This window comes from Podarcis tiliguerta, assembly GCF_965153285.1.
Source record: "Podarcis tiliguerta genome assembly, chromosome: 12".
Taxonomy (NCBI): Eukaryota; Metazoa; Chordata; class Lepidosauria; order Squamata; family Lacertidae; genus Podarcis; species Podarcis tiliguerta.
In genome coordinates, this window is record NC_139545.1 from 33,655,526 (window position 1) to 33,671,503 (window position 15,978).

Sequence of the window (15,978 nt, forward strand, 5' to 3'; positions counted from 1 at the left end):
AAGTGTGACTGACCCAAGGTCACCCAGCAGCTGCATGTGGAGGAGCGGGGAAGTGAACCCGGTTCCCCAGATTAAGAGTCTACCGCTCTTGCAGACTAGGATGTGACAGGCCAGGGCTCAAATCTCCACTCAGCCTTGAATCGAGTTTGGGCCAGTCACAGTCTGTCAGCCTAAGCTACCACACAGAGTTGTTACAAGGATAAAATGGCGAGTGAGAGAATGATGAAGGCCACCTTGAGCTTCTTGGAGAAAAGGTGGGATATAAATGCAATAATAAGCATTTTGCCTCAGATTAATGCAAGAAGAAAAAATCAAGTAATATTCTTAACAACAGAACAAAAATGTCCAAACAGCAGGCGATGAAAGGCCTCTTACCTTTAAAGCAGCATTTTCTGAATCTGACCCCAGTTCTCTCAGAAAAGCCTCATTCCTTAATTCTGCCCTCAGTTTGCCAAGCTCTGCTTCGGCCTGCTTCAGGGACTGTTGCAGAATCAATTTCTCTTTGTTCCAGAGCTCTCTTTCAGAAGCAAGGAGAGTATCAACACTTCCTCCATTGTTCAGCGACAGTCTGAAAGTCTTGTGAAATTTCAGAAGAAATGCAGAATTAAGTCCACCGGTACCAACAAGGCAAACACCAATTTCAGGGGAGGCATCTTCCTCAGGTCTAGGAGGGGAGTAAAAGTTTAAATCTCCCCTCCAGCAAAAGACAGTAGCTCGGTGGTACAGCATCTTGCTTTGTGTGCAAAAAAAGTCTGAAGCTCAATCCCCCAGCATCTCCAGGTAGGGCAGGGAAAGAACCCTGGCTGAAATCCTGAAGGTATTGCCAGTAGGTATAGACAAAATTAATGAGCTATACAGACCAACTGTCTGACTCAGTATAGGGCAAGCTTCCTAAACCTGCTAGGATCCTAAACATTGTTTACCAGCCAGCTAATGAGTGCAGAGAGAACGCAAGAGAGCTCCTCAGCTGGTCGCTGTCAGTTGGTGCCCATTGAAACACAGCCAAGCAAGAGGTGGGTGGGGGAGAGAAAGCAGCCATTGTAAATGTTGATCTGGTTCATTTCCATGGACCTTGTTGCCCGAGACAAGGCAGAAGGGCTTCAAATCCTATAGGGGACTCTTAATGATACAGTCTGAGAAAGATAGGAGCATGGCCAGCTGCTAGACAGCAGAATATAGGAGACACAGGAGAAGTGGGAGAAGGTAAGGGCAGGGATGGTGAAGTTATTTAGTCCCAGCCATTGAGGGAACAAAGCTGGGTGTTATGCCCAGAGGTGAGCTGGCAACGGAAAGGAGTGACCTAGAGGAAGAGCCAACAGGCATCCCTGTGATGAGATGGGTCTTGATTCCAGTAGGGCAGGGTTTCCCATACTTGGGTCTCCATTTGTTGTTGGACTACAACTCCCATCATTCCTAGCTAGCAGGTCAGGGATGATGGGAACTGTAGTCCAAAAACAGCTGGAGACCCAAATTTGGGAAAACACGCGTTTAAAAATGTGCAAGTTAACTGCAATGCACTCAGCTTAAGAGATGTATGACTCAGTTCATCTGGAGGAGTACTTAAGGTGAACTGAAGGATTATTTATATTCAAATTAGGTAGAAACATACCGAGTCTCCACACGCCCCTCTCTGCTGGTATCGTCTAAGCTCCTCCTCCAGTTTCATGACTGCATTTCTCAAATTGTTCTTCTCCTCGCTCAGTCTGCTGACAAACCCAGTCAATTCAGCATTCTGTTTTAGTAATCTTTCAGTCAATGAAGCAGAGGATGGCAAGTCTGAACTTATCTAGATAGAAAAACAAGTAGTTTTCGAGTAGATCAGTTTGGCTCCCAAGAATTTTTTTTTAAATTCTACAGGATCAGGAAAAGACTACTCACAATTGTTCTTTAAATCAGCTTTGGAAAAACTTTCATGAAACAATGTAACAAAATAAAACAAATAAATATACCAATTTTATTATTTTGCTAAATTTTGATCTCTTGGGAGCCACCTTGACCTCCCCGTATGGAGTCAGAAAGGCAGGAAGAAATATTTTAAATAAATTAATAATAATTTTTAATGGATAGAGTCCCATACTAGGGTAAACTGAGTTTCAGCAGAATTCAACAGGACCTATGTCCACAGAACGATGTGTACAGAATTCACAGAAAATGTAGCATGTTTTGAATACACACGTTAATTTATCAGGAATACATACTTATGACATTTTGTATCAGAAATGTCTTGAATAAGTGCTAATTTCTCTCACCTCTGCTTCCAGGTTGGGCAAGCCAGACAGCATTTGTAACTGCAAGATAACTTCTTCAATGTTATTTTGTATTCCAACAAAGCCTTCATCATCTGCTTTTTCAAAAGGTAATCTGGAATAAATAAAAACAACTGTTAATTTAGGTAGAGTAACAGTATGCATATAGGTATAAATGTAGCATAATGTAAGAACTGGTACCTAGTTTTCATTTCTGTAGTCTAGCTTTCAGAATTCTTTAACATAAAATTAATACAAAGTAATTGCAAATCTAAACTGTGGCTAAGCGCTATGGCACCTTCATGGTCTACATCACTGTCCTGAAGATTTAAACTTTTATTAAAGAATTTATGTCATTTTCTCCTGGAAAGCTGTTCTTTAACTTATACCAGGGGTGTCCAAACTTTTTTCAAAGAGGGCCAGATTTGATGAAGTGAACAAGTGTGAGGGCCAACCAAAGTTGTTGAGCTTTTCTTAGGGTTTTACCCCAGGAGATTGCCACAGGAACCAAATTAAACCAACCGGTGGGCTGGATTAGGCCCCCGAAACGGACTTTGGACATGCCTGACTTATACCATATATAAAAAAAGGATAAAGGACCCCTGGATGGTTAAGTCCAGTCAATGGCGACAATGAGGTTGTGGCACTCATCTTGCTTTCAGGCCAAGTGAGCTGGTGTTTGTCTGCAGACAGCTTTCTGGGTCATGTGGCCAGCATGACTAAACCGTTTCTGGCACAACGGAACATCGTGACAGAAACTAGAGCGCACGGAAACACTGTTTACCTTCCTGCCACAGCAGTACCTATTTATCTACTTGTACTAGCATACTTTCGAACTGCGAGGTTGGCAGGAGCTGGGACAGAGCAACAGGAGCTCACTTCACTGTGGGGATCCGAACTGCCAACCTTCCAATCAGCAAGCCCAAGAGGCTCAGTGGTTTAGACCACAGCGCCACCTGTGTCCCATTCCTGGTTTTGATCCCCATCATCTCTAGTTAAAGCATATGGGGCAGCGACACATGATATGATTTCTGCATGAGATCCAGAGAGTCATTGCCTACCATGGTAAGCCTCCCTGGGCTACAAGGACCCATAATGGTCTGCTTCTGCACAAACCGCTTCAACACAGGCTGTTTATTTGGGACATCATGAAAGGGAAGAAAACTGTTACTTTTTAAGTCATTACCCCTGGAATTTAGTGGCACAAGTCCGTTTGACTTCCAAAAACGTTCAAAAACCAAGGTGCGGCTTCTGATTGGCTGCAGGAGCTGCCTGCACTCAACCAGAAGTTGCGGGAGCCACTCGGACATCAGGGTTCCAAAGAATGTTTGCAAACCGGAACACTCACTTTCAGGTTTGTGGCGTTCGGGAGCCAAAACGTTTGACTCGCAAGGCATTTGTGAACCAAAGCATGACTGCATTTAGCTAAGTTGTACTCAAAGGAGATCTATTGAAACTAATGGACCCAACTTAGTCATGTTTATTTATTTCAGTGGGACTCCTGCGAATAAAATGTACGACTCTGTGCATCTTGGGATGGGCTGCTCCACCTCAGTCAACAAAATATTTTACCTCCTCGTATTTAAGCAGGCAATTCATACATTTTGGCATTGGGAGGTAGCCAAAGTTTACATTCAGAATGACCTAACCCCAAAAGGATAGCACTTTTCTGATGTCAATCGGAAAAGCACGTTATCTCCTTCTGAAGCAAGGGCAGGATCTTTGTCGCAAAGTGAACACAGTCAATTAAATTCCACAACCCCCAAAGTGTGGCACGCCGCTAATATAAAAGAGCCGACCACCTTAACAATAAAGGGGTAAGCTGAGTCACTGGTTTCTGAATATCCAGTTATTGTCAGTAGTAAGAAATCACTCTAACCTTTGGGCAGCTTTGTTAGCCAGATGTTTCAATGTGGAAGACACACTTATAAGCTTCTGTCCAATCATCTGCAGATCTTGAGATTCCTTGGTAGCATCTCCTATGCCAACTAGGGCAGAATAGGACAATTCTTTTGTTTCAACTCCTCCAATTTTCTGCTGGAAAACCCACTTTCTGGTTCGCTCATTAGATGTATCCCTAGTAGTCTGTACATGCAAGTGTGGGGGGAGAGATTGAATTTCCTTATTTAGTACAAAATCCTATTATTGAATTAAATGAAAGGACTGATAGGACTATCTTAGACATGTAACATTAAAATATACCAATTTGCATAATTACAAAGAACAAATGGTGATTTCATTTAAATAAAGGCTGCATTAAAAAAAACCAACCCAACTATTAGTAGCTTCAAGCTGCATTCTTCATGACGCAAGGCTATTTAGAAAATAATTTTCAAATAGGTATACAACATGTACAAGGACATTAGCTACATAACAATATATGAAATATCCTTGACCACTGTATAACTGGCTTAGATGAAGTTAAGCACCTCACAAACCTTTAGGTGCTGCTTTTAAAAACGATCCTACTTATTTTTGAGCTATTGTTATCTGTAACTGTTGCTGGTTTTTATTGGTCTTTTCTTTCCCCCTTTTTAGTAGATTTAAACTTCTTGTAAGCTGCCCTGAGCACAGTGGAAGGGCAGAGCATGAATTATCTTAATGAAATTTATTAGCATTCGCAATAGCAATTTTTGACAAATGCTAGGAGAGCTTAATGAAATACCTAAAATTTTGCTTTCAATTGTCCTTCATTCCCCCCAATTAAAAGCAATTTTGATTCATGCAGTTAAGACTCAATGATCTAGAAATTACAAATTTTATCGGGCAATTAAAATCACCTGCAATTTTGAACTTTATGTTCTAAAAGCTACCATACCTCATTTAGATTCTGACATACTGCTTTTTCCACTTTTACTCCGGGCTCTTCTCTCTGTTCTCTTTGCTGCAATTCTTGGATTGTCTCTTGCAATTTCTTTTCCTCACATTGCAGCTGATGAACCTGTTGTCTCTTCTCCCCAAGCTGCCACTGAAGATCTTCTACCTTGGATTCCAATTCATGTACTTTTTTCTGTGCCAGGATGTTAGCATCTTGCTCAGTCTGTAGAGCTGTTCTTTGCACCTGCCTCTCCTTTTCCATATGTTGTTTCAATTGCACAACTTCCAATTTATATTTCTCAGTTTCGCTAACCAGGGCAACTATAGAGTCATGCTTTTCGTCCAGTTGTTTTTGCAGATCCTGGAGTAATTCTTCAGCTGGTGTAAGAGTTCCATCCTGACTTTTCTGGTCAGCTGCCTGAAGCTGGGCACACAACTCTTTCTCCCTTTCTAGGGCACTGTTTATCTCAAGAACCCTGAATCTCTCAGATTCCAGGAGTACCTGAAGCTCAGAGTTACAGCTGCGCTCCTGGGACAACTGGGCTGCATTCAATGTTTCTTGGGACTGGATCTTCTTTTGCAAATCAGTTGACAGCTCTCTCTCCAGCTCCAAAAGATTACTCAGTTCCGCAACTTTCTGTTTCTCATTTTCAAGGGAATATTTCAAATCCTTCCAAAAGGAAAAAAGAAAATGATACACAACTGTCTGAATGAATCTGAAAATACAACATGAATGTTGACACTACTGGGGCTGAAGATCTTACTAGATGTGATTCTAATTCAAGGCTTAACCTAATGCTGGAGTCTCTTCATTAAATATATTTTTTCCCCTTGACTCCAATAAAAACGATTAAGGTACATATTATAGATGCAGACCTGCAAATATCTCAGCTTAAAAGTCTTGTTAAAAGAAGAAACTCCTCTGCTGTCTTTTGGGTGCCTACTGAGAATGTGCTGAAATGTAAATTTATTTCTGACAACTTGAAGGGATTCAGACTCCCACCTACTGGCATATCAAAAAACCTCAGGCATCATTTGGGAGCCGAGTAGATTTAAACTTGGTAAAAAGGAAGAGGAGCAGGAATAGTTCACATACTTATTAGAAGTATACGGTCCATCATGGGAGAGACTAGCATGCTGGAACACATTCCTTGTATGCACAAGGTCACAGGCTTATTTCCAGGCATCACCAGTTAAATGGCTCAGATATAGTAATGTAAAAGACCTCTGCCTGACACTCTAAACAGCTACTGCTAGTTAGAGTGGACAATACTGAATTAGATGGACAAATAAAAAGTCCGACTTTGCGTAAGACTGCTTCTCATGTTCCTAAAAGGATGAGCATATGGCTTCAGGTACTGAAACACACACTGTCACACACTGTCAGTCAGCGCACTGCTTCTACTTCCACACCTTGCTTGCTGCATCATTATTTAGTTAGATAAAATCTAGAGCTCTGTATAACTACATTCCGCACGCTCAGAATGTTTTAAGGGTCAAGAACTGTTACCTCAAGCTCTTCTTTTCCTCTTTCTTCACTGCGTTCTATTTTAGCCCTTTCTTTCTCCAACGCCCATTGAAGCTCTCTTGATTTCTTCTGTTCACTTGCCATGGTGTCTTTGAGCAAATCTAATTCAGCTGCTTTCCCCTTAAGTTCATTTCTGACAAAAGTCAAGACAAGGTTGCCTTTATAAACCTTTTTCAAGAAAGTAACTACGACAGGATAAATTATTCACATGTGTGTGGACACTGAGTGTGAAACTACATGTTAAAAGGGAAACATTAGGTTCTCAACTTCATATTTGCCTCCTAATAGTAATGGGGGGTGGACATTTGTTTAGGAAGTACTGAATCCTTCCTTGTCCATTAATTCGACATCATCCCAACCCTCCATGTTTGTGGAGTTAACATGTTGTTCCTTGTAGAATATTTCTTCTTAAGCGTCAGCAAAATGAGGAAAGTCAATCTAAGGGATTATCCACTCTTACCCTTTGCCCCTATTTCCAGGGGTTTTTTTGGGGGGGTTGCCCCAGATGTTTCCCTATGTAAACCCGCTCTTTAGTGGTCAATCAGAGCAAGCGTTAATTTGGGTATCCGTGGATTGCTATTTTCTCTGATTGACCTTTAAAGAGTAGGTTTTTGCAGGCAAAGCTCTGGAGCAAAAAGAAAAAAAGAAAAGAAAAGAAAAGAAAAGAAAAGAAAAGAAAAGAAAAGAAAAGAAAAAAAGGATGCTAAAACATGGAGCTTTAAAGCACAGACTGTGCCTAGAAAGAGTAGATAGCTCAGTGTGAATAAGCCCTGATTTAAGTAATTAAACAGATTAAAATAACCAACCCCATACCACATTAGCTATTATAGCTATTACAGTTTGAGGCCATTGGTTTTTTCCTATAATTAAAAACCAGAGAAGTCAAACTGACTTTGTATGAAAAATTATGGATATATAATTTATATCGACATTAAACTTCAGATTCACTATAGGACCCCACCAATGAGAACCTCACCTGATGGCTTCCAGATCTCTTAAGTGCTTATGCTGGGCTTTCAGTGTTGTTTCCAGTTCCAGTTTAGTCTGTCCAAGTTCATTCTTCAGTTCTGCAACCATCACCCTCTCAGAATTCAGCTGCTCCTGAACCTCAGCTGCTTTGTCCTTTATATTACTGAGCTCCATTTGCACCTCCATGTTGTACCCCAACAATTCTAGAGAATATGCAGTCAAACAATAAGTAACTGACTGTACACACTAATCCTTTTTGATCGGAAAAAACACCCTGAGCAAATGACTGTAGCAAGTCCAATATATCATTTATAAAACACATTTCAGCAAATAATAGCAAAGAAACAGGTACACAAACATATATGTCAAGAAAGACAGCACTAGCCTGAAGGAAAAGGAAGAGACAGTTCTTCCATGGCTTTGGGATGTTGCCAAGAGGGATTTGGCTCCCCTTATTGCTCAAAGGCAGGAAACAATGTAACTTCACAGGAAGTTGTTGACTCTCCCTCCCTTGAAGCCAGTTCCTTTCATGCCTTCACTCAGAACAGACCCTTGACATACCTCTCTCATCTTCAGTCTTCTCCTTCCTCAAGCTTTTTGGCAAACAGTACTGTATTGTGACTGTTTACCTATCAGTATGTTAGATTTCTTTAGTTAGTGTGACTGTCTCTGTGCTTGCCTCAGAATTGCTCTTAGTCACAAACAAATGTCAGGTTTATTTTGCCCTATTAAGTAAGCCACCCTCCCCTCAGTCTGTTGTCTATTCTCTGCTTTTCCTTGTGCCTCTTCATTTAGGCAAGCAGCCTTCAAAGATGGAAAAGGCTTTGGGAAAAAGCACCACCTCACCCACCTCCAAGGCATGTGTGCTTCAGAGTCTGTCATCCAGATTATTGAGTGTTGCAGAGGTCGAGACGTAGAATGAGGAAGAAGGTGCCTAATGAGGTAGACCCAATGACACTGAAATGACTACTATCTTGCAGGTGCAGTTCAGAGTGCTGGCAACTGTGTGCATGGGCCAAACTTGTCTCACATTAGAAGTGATGACAGCAGGTGGGGGCTCTGGTTGAATAGAGTTGGAAGAAGCAATATGGCTCCTGGCCAGTGGAGGGAATGGCAGCAGACAAGCAAGATACAGAAGGGAGGGAGCTGAAACTGCAAGACTTCTTCCCACTCTTTTCAGGCAGACAAGCAAACGGAGGAGAAATTCTCAAAGCCTTAACTCCTGAAGTTGTTTTATAGTCTGCTTCTTCTGAAGAGACTTCTTGGTTTGAGGAGTTCCCACCCAGTTATCTAACGTGGAATTTCCCCCAATAAGTCACCCCCATTCTGCCTTAGTAAATATATACACAAGCAAATAAAACCTGCTTTCTTGTCTCATATATCAGCAGAGTTAGCTAGAAACTACCAGGGTGCCAAGTAAAACCATGCCATCAGCCATGAAGTGTAATTATAGATAGTCCTTTTGTCATTACCATCCATACCAGTCCTTTCAAAATAACCAGTTCAAGAGAAGAGGAGATCTTTGGTTTAGCCATGCCTCCTGAAGTAGGCAAAGAGACTGTGGAAATCTCTTTCAAAGTTCATTGCTGCCTCCCAGTTCAGAGGAGAAAATTAACAGCACTTCGGATGCCATACATCCACTAATGAGTGGGAAACTGGCATGTCCAACAAGGAGACTTGTAACTGTCTTTTTATCCATTTGTCTATGTCTGCTTTTCCTATCTCCCAATTTTTTCTCTAGGGTCCTCCTTAGCTTGGCCAGAAAAAGAACTGAGGTTTCAAGGGAGGGAGAGTCAACTTCCTTGGAAGGCTTTGCTTGCATTCAAATCCCACTTGACATCCTAACACCCAAGTAGAAACACCTTTCAGATAAGAACAATGGCTCCATCTATTAGCAGATGTTTATGAATATATAAGGGATGCGGGTGGCGCTGTGGGTTAAACCACTCAGCCTAGGGCTTGCCGATCAGAAGGTCAGCGGTTCAAATCCCCGCGATGGGGTGAGCTCCCGTTGCTCGGTCCCTGCTCCTGCCAACCTAGCAGTTCGAAAGCATGTCAGAGTGCAAGTAGATAAATAGGTACTGCTCTGGCGGGATGATAAATGGTGGCCACATGACCGAGAAGCTGTACGCCGGCTCCCTTGGCCACTAAAGCGAGATGAGCGCTGCAACCCCAGAGTCGTTCACAACTGGACCTAACGGTCAGGGGTCCCTTTACCTTCATGAATATATAAGCATACACAGCAGCAGAGAGTCATAAAAATTACCGTGACATTTTGGCTCCATTTCTAGTTCTCCCCTTAGATCAGTTCTTCTGTTGTTCAGCTGAGCACGCAATAAATTGATTTCCATTAACAGACTTCTTCTATCCGCATTCTGAATGCAGTCCACAGCAGTTCTCTGAAATATGTGCTGTTATCAATTAGAAACAAAAGAACGAAGAATAACACCAAATGAGTGAGCAATAACCCAGATTATTATCTAAAATGTGTCTTCATCACAATTTAGCAAGCTATTGTCATCTCAAGCATTTTATACAGAACATTGTGTTTGCCACTGAAGAGCACATAATGCAAAACATGCAGGATTTCATCAAGGGAGCAGTAATAACTATTAATGTTTATAGTTTTATCATTTCTGTGTGGTGATCTTCAGTAACAAGTCTTCTACTTTTCTTAAACTGTATTTCTATAAAATAAAAGCATTGTGGTATCGCAATAGCATGACACAACATCTTTATAGCATGCTTTTCAATTTACATTTTTAAGGGAAGGAAATATTCCTGTTGCAGTGCAATTCTATATATACTCAGAAGTAAGTTTCAATGGAGCTTAGAGGGTACAAAGGTATAGGTTTGCAGTCAAAGATGGAAAAAGTTTATAAACTACAATTTTGGAGAAAGTTCAAAGTTGACTCTCTGGGAACAACCTTAGCAACACGGAAGGCATTTTTAGATGAAGCAGTATATAAGTTGTTCCCCCGATATGCTTTGGGACATGGGATTGACAGGCAAGACTGTGGAGCAACAGGCAAGAGCATTGCTAGGCTTTAAAACCACAGAGCTTCTGTAGTTTAATAATTTAAAAGTTTGTCAAGAGAGAATCACAATTTTTGCCATACATGAGTAAGTCTTACCTGTTCTTGAAGTCTCTTTTCCAACTGATCCATGATCTCCATTACATCTCTAATGCCCATTTCAGCCAACTCCATTTGAAATGCTGCTAGAAGAACGTCCTTTTCTTTTTGAAACACTTGCTGAACAGCATACAGAAGTTCAGCTCGCCAATCTGAGACACCTTCAGAAGATTCAGATTCTGCATAAAACTACAAAGGCATGAATGCAATTAAGTAGTCATATCATCACGTCAAACTTTTTTGTTGTTAACTTTCATTGATCTGGCTTTTAACTTATGCATACTACAGTGGTTCCTCAGGTTACATACGCTTCAGGTTACAGGTTACAGACTCTGCTAACCCAGAAATAGTGCTTCAGGTTAAGAACTTTGCTTCAGGATGAGAACAGAAATCGTGCTCCAGCGGCGTGGCGGGAGGCCCCATTAGCTAAAGTGGTGCTTCAGGTTAAGAACAGTTTCGGGTTAAGAACGGACCTCCGGAACGAATTAAGTACTTAACCCGAGGTACCACTGTATTTAAATATATTTAAATACTACTGGGAATGCAACACCTGTGCTTTTTTGAGGGATACCGAAGAGCACTGTTTTTCTAAGAGGAAACAGCTTACCATTTATTCAGCTCAAATTGCCTGAATGCAACTCATTGTTGCCTTCCCGCAGAGTTAATTTCAACATATTTTGTTGCCACTTATTTGTGCCAGGTACAAGATTTTCAATCTCCATTTCATCAGGATAAGAAATGTGGTCATCAGTAAAACTCAAAGAAGCTGCATATATGTTTTGAGGTGGCCCAAATTGCTGGAACAGATTCTGGGCTAGCTGTGGTGGTAACTGAAGTAAAGCTTGTGGTACATATTGTAGCAGAACATTTGGAATTTGGAGACAACTCCACTTCAGTGTGTTAAGTGTGACAACTGGGGCCTGATGCCTCCAATAATATGTGTGAGTGCTAGGTCCAGTTTTTGTAAACAACTGAGAAGCTGAGTAAACTCTCAATATAGTTGTTGTTGGGTTTAGTTTTGCTTAGAGGGCCAGGGAAGGTGAGCCACATTGCAACCTCCCGTTCATTTTAGGAGTAATATTGTGCTGGATTCTGCATTAAACCTTGTCATTCTTGACCCTTTTGCCCTTTGCTTAATTAAAATAATAATTAAATCCAGTTAAAACTGTAACAAAGAATATGACCACATTCTTAGTTTGATTGCTTTTGTATATGACTGGCCAGTCTTAACTTTTTGTTATTTTGGTATTGGCCCTTCTGCCTTCAAAGTCTTCAAAGCCACTTTTGAATCAAAGGTCTTTGAAAAGCTGCTTGTGATTTTGGTAGGCTACTGTTCAAAGCAGAAAAATCAGAGGTCCTGCTGAGTGTGTACAAGCTCTCTGGAGCTTGCATGACTTGGGCTGTAATTCTATATACACCTTCCTAGGAGTAAGTCTCACTGAACACAATGAGATTCACTCTAAGTTGACCTGTATATGATTGATTTACATATGGCAAGAATTAGATCAGTACAGTGGTGCCCCGCAAGACAAATGTCTCGGAAGACGAAAAACTTGCAAGATGAAAGAGTTTTCCATTTTCTGAGTTGCTTCGCAAGACGGATTTCCCTATGGGCTTGCTTTGCAAGAAGAAACGTCTTGCGCCTTTTTTTTTTAAACTGCCAATGCATTCCTATGGGAAACCGTCAATACACATTGGTGCTTCGCAAGACGAAAAAACTCGTAGAACGAAAAAAACTCGCAGAATGAATTAATTTCATCTTGCGGGGCACCACTGTACTTTCTTGCAATGGCCAAACTTAAAAATCACTTGCATACGATTTAGCAAGGATCTTAAATTTACTTCCAGTCAATTTTTCGCCCTTCATAGCCCTCTTCTATGCACAACGAATATTTCACATTAACCTACGTAAAGAAAAAGGCATCTAGTACAATCCATGAAGACTAAGCAGTTTTGTGGTTATAATTACCTCAGTGTCCCTGTGAATCTGCATTTTTGCAATTACATCCTTCAAAGATGAAACAGTGCCCAAGAAAGCCTTACGTTCTTCTAGCCAAAATTCTGGGCCTTGTTTAAGAGAATGTACGTTACTTTCCTTATAAGGAGATTCTGAGAGAGAAATAATCTGTTCACCTTCCCGATGAATAGCTCTTAGCAATCCCTGTTAAAAAAAGAAGCCAAAAGCTGTTATAAAATCATGCTGTTTGTTGTTTACCATTCTGAGCACATCATATCAAATCAGCCATGCAAAGATAAAGGGGCAGTCCAAAGACAATGCGGAGCCACTGTCCCCCTAAGTGCTCAAACTTGCGCATGCCTTGGGCTTGAACACTCTTTCCCTACCTTCATGGCTGTAAAGAAGAGATTGGAAGCTATCACTTTTCAGTAACCCAAATATCCTCATTTTGCTCTACTCTTTGAGTTTATGACTTGCTTTGAAACCATAGTTTTTCTTTAAAAAAACAACAACCCTCAAATTTGGAAGTAAGGGGAAATTGTGATTTATTTAAAAACGGAAGTGAAAGATTATAATTTTCTCCTCATTATGCTCAAACTGGCCCAAAGCAATGGCTATAACCAAGAGGAAATGTTGGCTCCACAAACAGTATGTATGTTTTTCTGTTTCTACATCTCCGCTCTAATCTCTGTAATAGTTGTTGCAAGGATTCCAGATTATACTGGTATAAAATCCCCTTATTTACCTTTATTCCCTTTGGAAGAATATCTGTTGATTCTTCACCTTCATCTCCTATTCCTTCTGATACAGCATCTGCTCCTTGGCTTGGTAGAAGATATGCTCCTTGGCTCCAGTCTGAACTAGAGTCTAAAACAGGCAAATCATTGGGACAAATCAACATGGCTTCTGGAAAGGGAAGTACTGCCAAACGCAGAAAAAGACAGGGGACATTCTCAACCATATTTGGAGATAGTGGGAATTGAATCTGCATGCAGAGAAAAAACATTGTTCTCTTACCACTGGAGCATCCATCTCTAGCATTAGAAGATGAGGGTTGTGCTATGCCAGGGATCCCCTAAAATTCAAATAAATAAATAAATCTAAAGATCAAGATTGAGTTCACTGTAATAAACGGATGAACTGCTTTTTAAAGAAAACAATAACAAAAGCAACCAGCACAACTACTAGTTGTTGTTGTTGTTTTAAATACAACCACCCTTCATTATCATTTACAAGGTCAGCACAAAAGCAACCAACCTTCCCAGCTTAAATTCAGCTTGCTTTCAACAATTTATGACATCTCTGCAATTTATACCAGCTACTGAAATTTAGAGGAAAAAGTATTTGAGGCCCACTTTAAAATGTTGATTCCATTAAATCCCTGACCAGCACTTCTATGGGAATCCAATTCATGTCCTAATAAGCTATCCACTACCTTTCTATAAAAAGATATTGGAGAACTAATCCGTATTCCTCAACAAGGGCAGATTTGTTCCCCAAGGGCCTCCAGATGCCGAGTCCTACCATAAACCCTTTCAAAGCCCTTCCAGACCCCTTTCCTTATACCCTCCTTCTCCTCTTATCCCTATTAATCCCCAGAGAACCCTAAATAAGGCAGCTATTTCCTATGAAGAGTGCTAGTTTCAGAAGAACCATATGTGCTCACTTCTAATAGCCACGAGTGCCACAAAAAGAACATCACCATCTGCACCATCTATGGAAGCCCGTAAGAAAAAGGTTGGACATTCTTGCCACATTATCACTGGATTCCCCTGGACTGATGAGAAACTATGGAAATTTATCTGATAGTGATAGAACTCCATGATGCTATGACTGGTGCAACTCCCTTGTAGGCACCCTGCAAACCCTCTTATTGAAAATGGAAGTGTTGTGACATTATTGATAATACACACCTCTTTATCTCTCAGGGCTTCTATGACATCCTTCAAAGTGTTACATTCCTCCGTTAATTCCTGCACTACAATAAACTGCTCTCTTTTTAGTGCATCCGATTCCGAGATATGCCGGGTCTCCATATCCATTATCTCAGCAGCATGTAGCTCCTGCATTTTGTCAATTTTTTCACTGAATTCTTTGATGATTTCTGCAACTTCCTCTGCAGAACACCCATTCTGTAAATCAATCTGAATTTCCTTATTTTTGACAAGGAGCTGTGAAGTTTGGTTGCAGCTGTTGATGTGCAGGGCTTTGTCAGTCTGACATGATGCATCACTTTTATTGATACAAACAGCCTCTAACTTTTCAATGCACTTTTCCTTTCTTACATAATTTTCAATTTTCTCTTCTGCCTCAGCCAGCTTATCTTTGGTTTGCCTTAGATCTTCTTCGAGACGAAGTAAACTTGTTTCTTTTACCTAGAAATGGATCAGAATTACAGGTGTTTCAAATACCTTTTTCAAAGCACCGAGTTTAAAACATCTGAAGTGGTTTAAAAGTTGTCAAAAAGTCAGATTTTTATTGTTGGCAGCCAGTGGCCATTACAATGTAACTCACAAAAACAAACAAGGAAATCCAACTGTAAGTTAAACATGGACATTTTCAGAAATAGAAGTTGTACAAACATAAAATGGTAAAGTTCCTTAAATTGTTTAATTTAAAAACCCCTTAGGTAGCTTTGGGCACATTTATGTGGAAAAACATCATGCAAATTGATATAAGAATAAGAATACCACCCTTCAACCAAACAGTCTTTTATGAAAATATTGCAAGCAATCATTAGCTCAAAATGAAATAATTATGGCAATGTTCAGTTCTTACCATTAACTGCTCATTAAGTTTTTCTGCCTTTTCTCTGTAACTATTAAGCTCTTCCTTAGCAGCAACAGACTCAGCTCTGATTCTCTCTAGTTCAGGATCATCAGACAGTATATTTCTTTCTTTGTTTTCACTCAATTCTTTAGCCACCTGCACAGCAATGTACAAAAAAACCCCAATTTTGTGACTATAAGCCCAGGCATGTTTTGCTTATCTGCTACTACAACCCTGATATCATGATTCCTTGTGACATAAGCTGTGTAACAAAGCTTTAAGTAGTTCATTAGGTTGCTAACCAATGAAATCAGGACCATGCAGCTAAGATGCGGTGTCTCTGAAGCGTTCTGGGTCATTAAAGAAGTCCGTTGAAGAATTTGAAAAGGCCACTGAGTACTACAATACAGATATTGGCCTAGTGTGCATATTCAGCAGGTCATGGCGAGTCATAGCTTACCACAGGCTTCCTCAACCTCGGCCCTCCAGATGTTTTGAGACTACAATTCCCATCATCCCTGACCACTGGTCCTGCTAGCTAGGTATCATGGGAGTTGT

The 15,978-nt window shown here is 40.6% G+C and overlaps 1 protein-coding gene across 39 annotated transcripts in view; it reads right to left on the reverse strand.

The window, feature by feature from the left end:
• AKAP9 (A-kinase anchoring protein 9) overlaps window positions 1-15,978 on the reverse strand; it is a 103,769-nt gene that overhangs the window by 4,665 nt on the left and 83,126 nt on the right. For all 39 annotated transcript variants that reach the window (XM_083405594.1, XM_083405585.1, XM_083405592.1 and 36 more), the window contains 14 exons: window positions 15,430-15,576; window positions 14,565-15,026; window positions 13,669-13,726; window positions 13,397-13,518; window positions 12,664-12,855; window positions 10,695-10,883; window positions 9,827-9,971; window positions 7,568-7,763; window positions 6,574-6,724; window positions 5,065-5,733; window positions 4,126-4,331; window positions 2,250-2,361; window positions 1,610-1,786; window positions 376-576 (listed from right to left, as the gene is read on the reverse strand). In XM_083405594.1, the coding sequence (XP_083261720.1) occupies window positions 376-576; window positions 1,610-1,786; window positions 2,250-2,361; window positions 4,126-4,331; window positions 5,065-5,733; window positions 6,574-6,724; window positions 7,568-7,763; window positions 9,827-9,971; window positions 10,695-10,883; window positions 12,664-12,855; window positions 13,397-13,518; window positions 13,669-13,726; window positions 14,565-15,026; window positions 15,430-15,576 (3,027 nt within the window). The remainder of the gene's footprint in view (window positions 1-375; window positions 577-1,609; window positions 1,787-2,249; window positions 2,362-4,125; window positions 4,332-5,064; window positions 5,734-6,573; window positions 6,725-7,567; window positions 7,764-9,826; window positions 9,972-10,694; window positions 10,884-12,663; window positions 12,856-13,396; window positions 13,519-13,668; window positions 13,727-14,564; window positions 15,027-15,429; window positions 15,577-15,978) is intronic.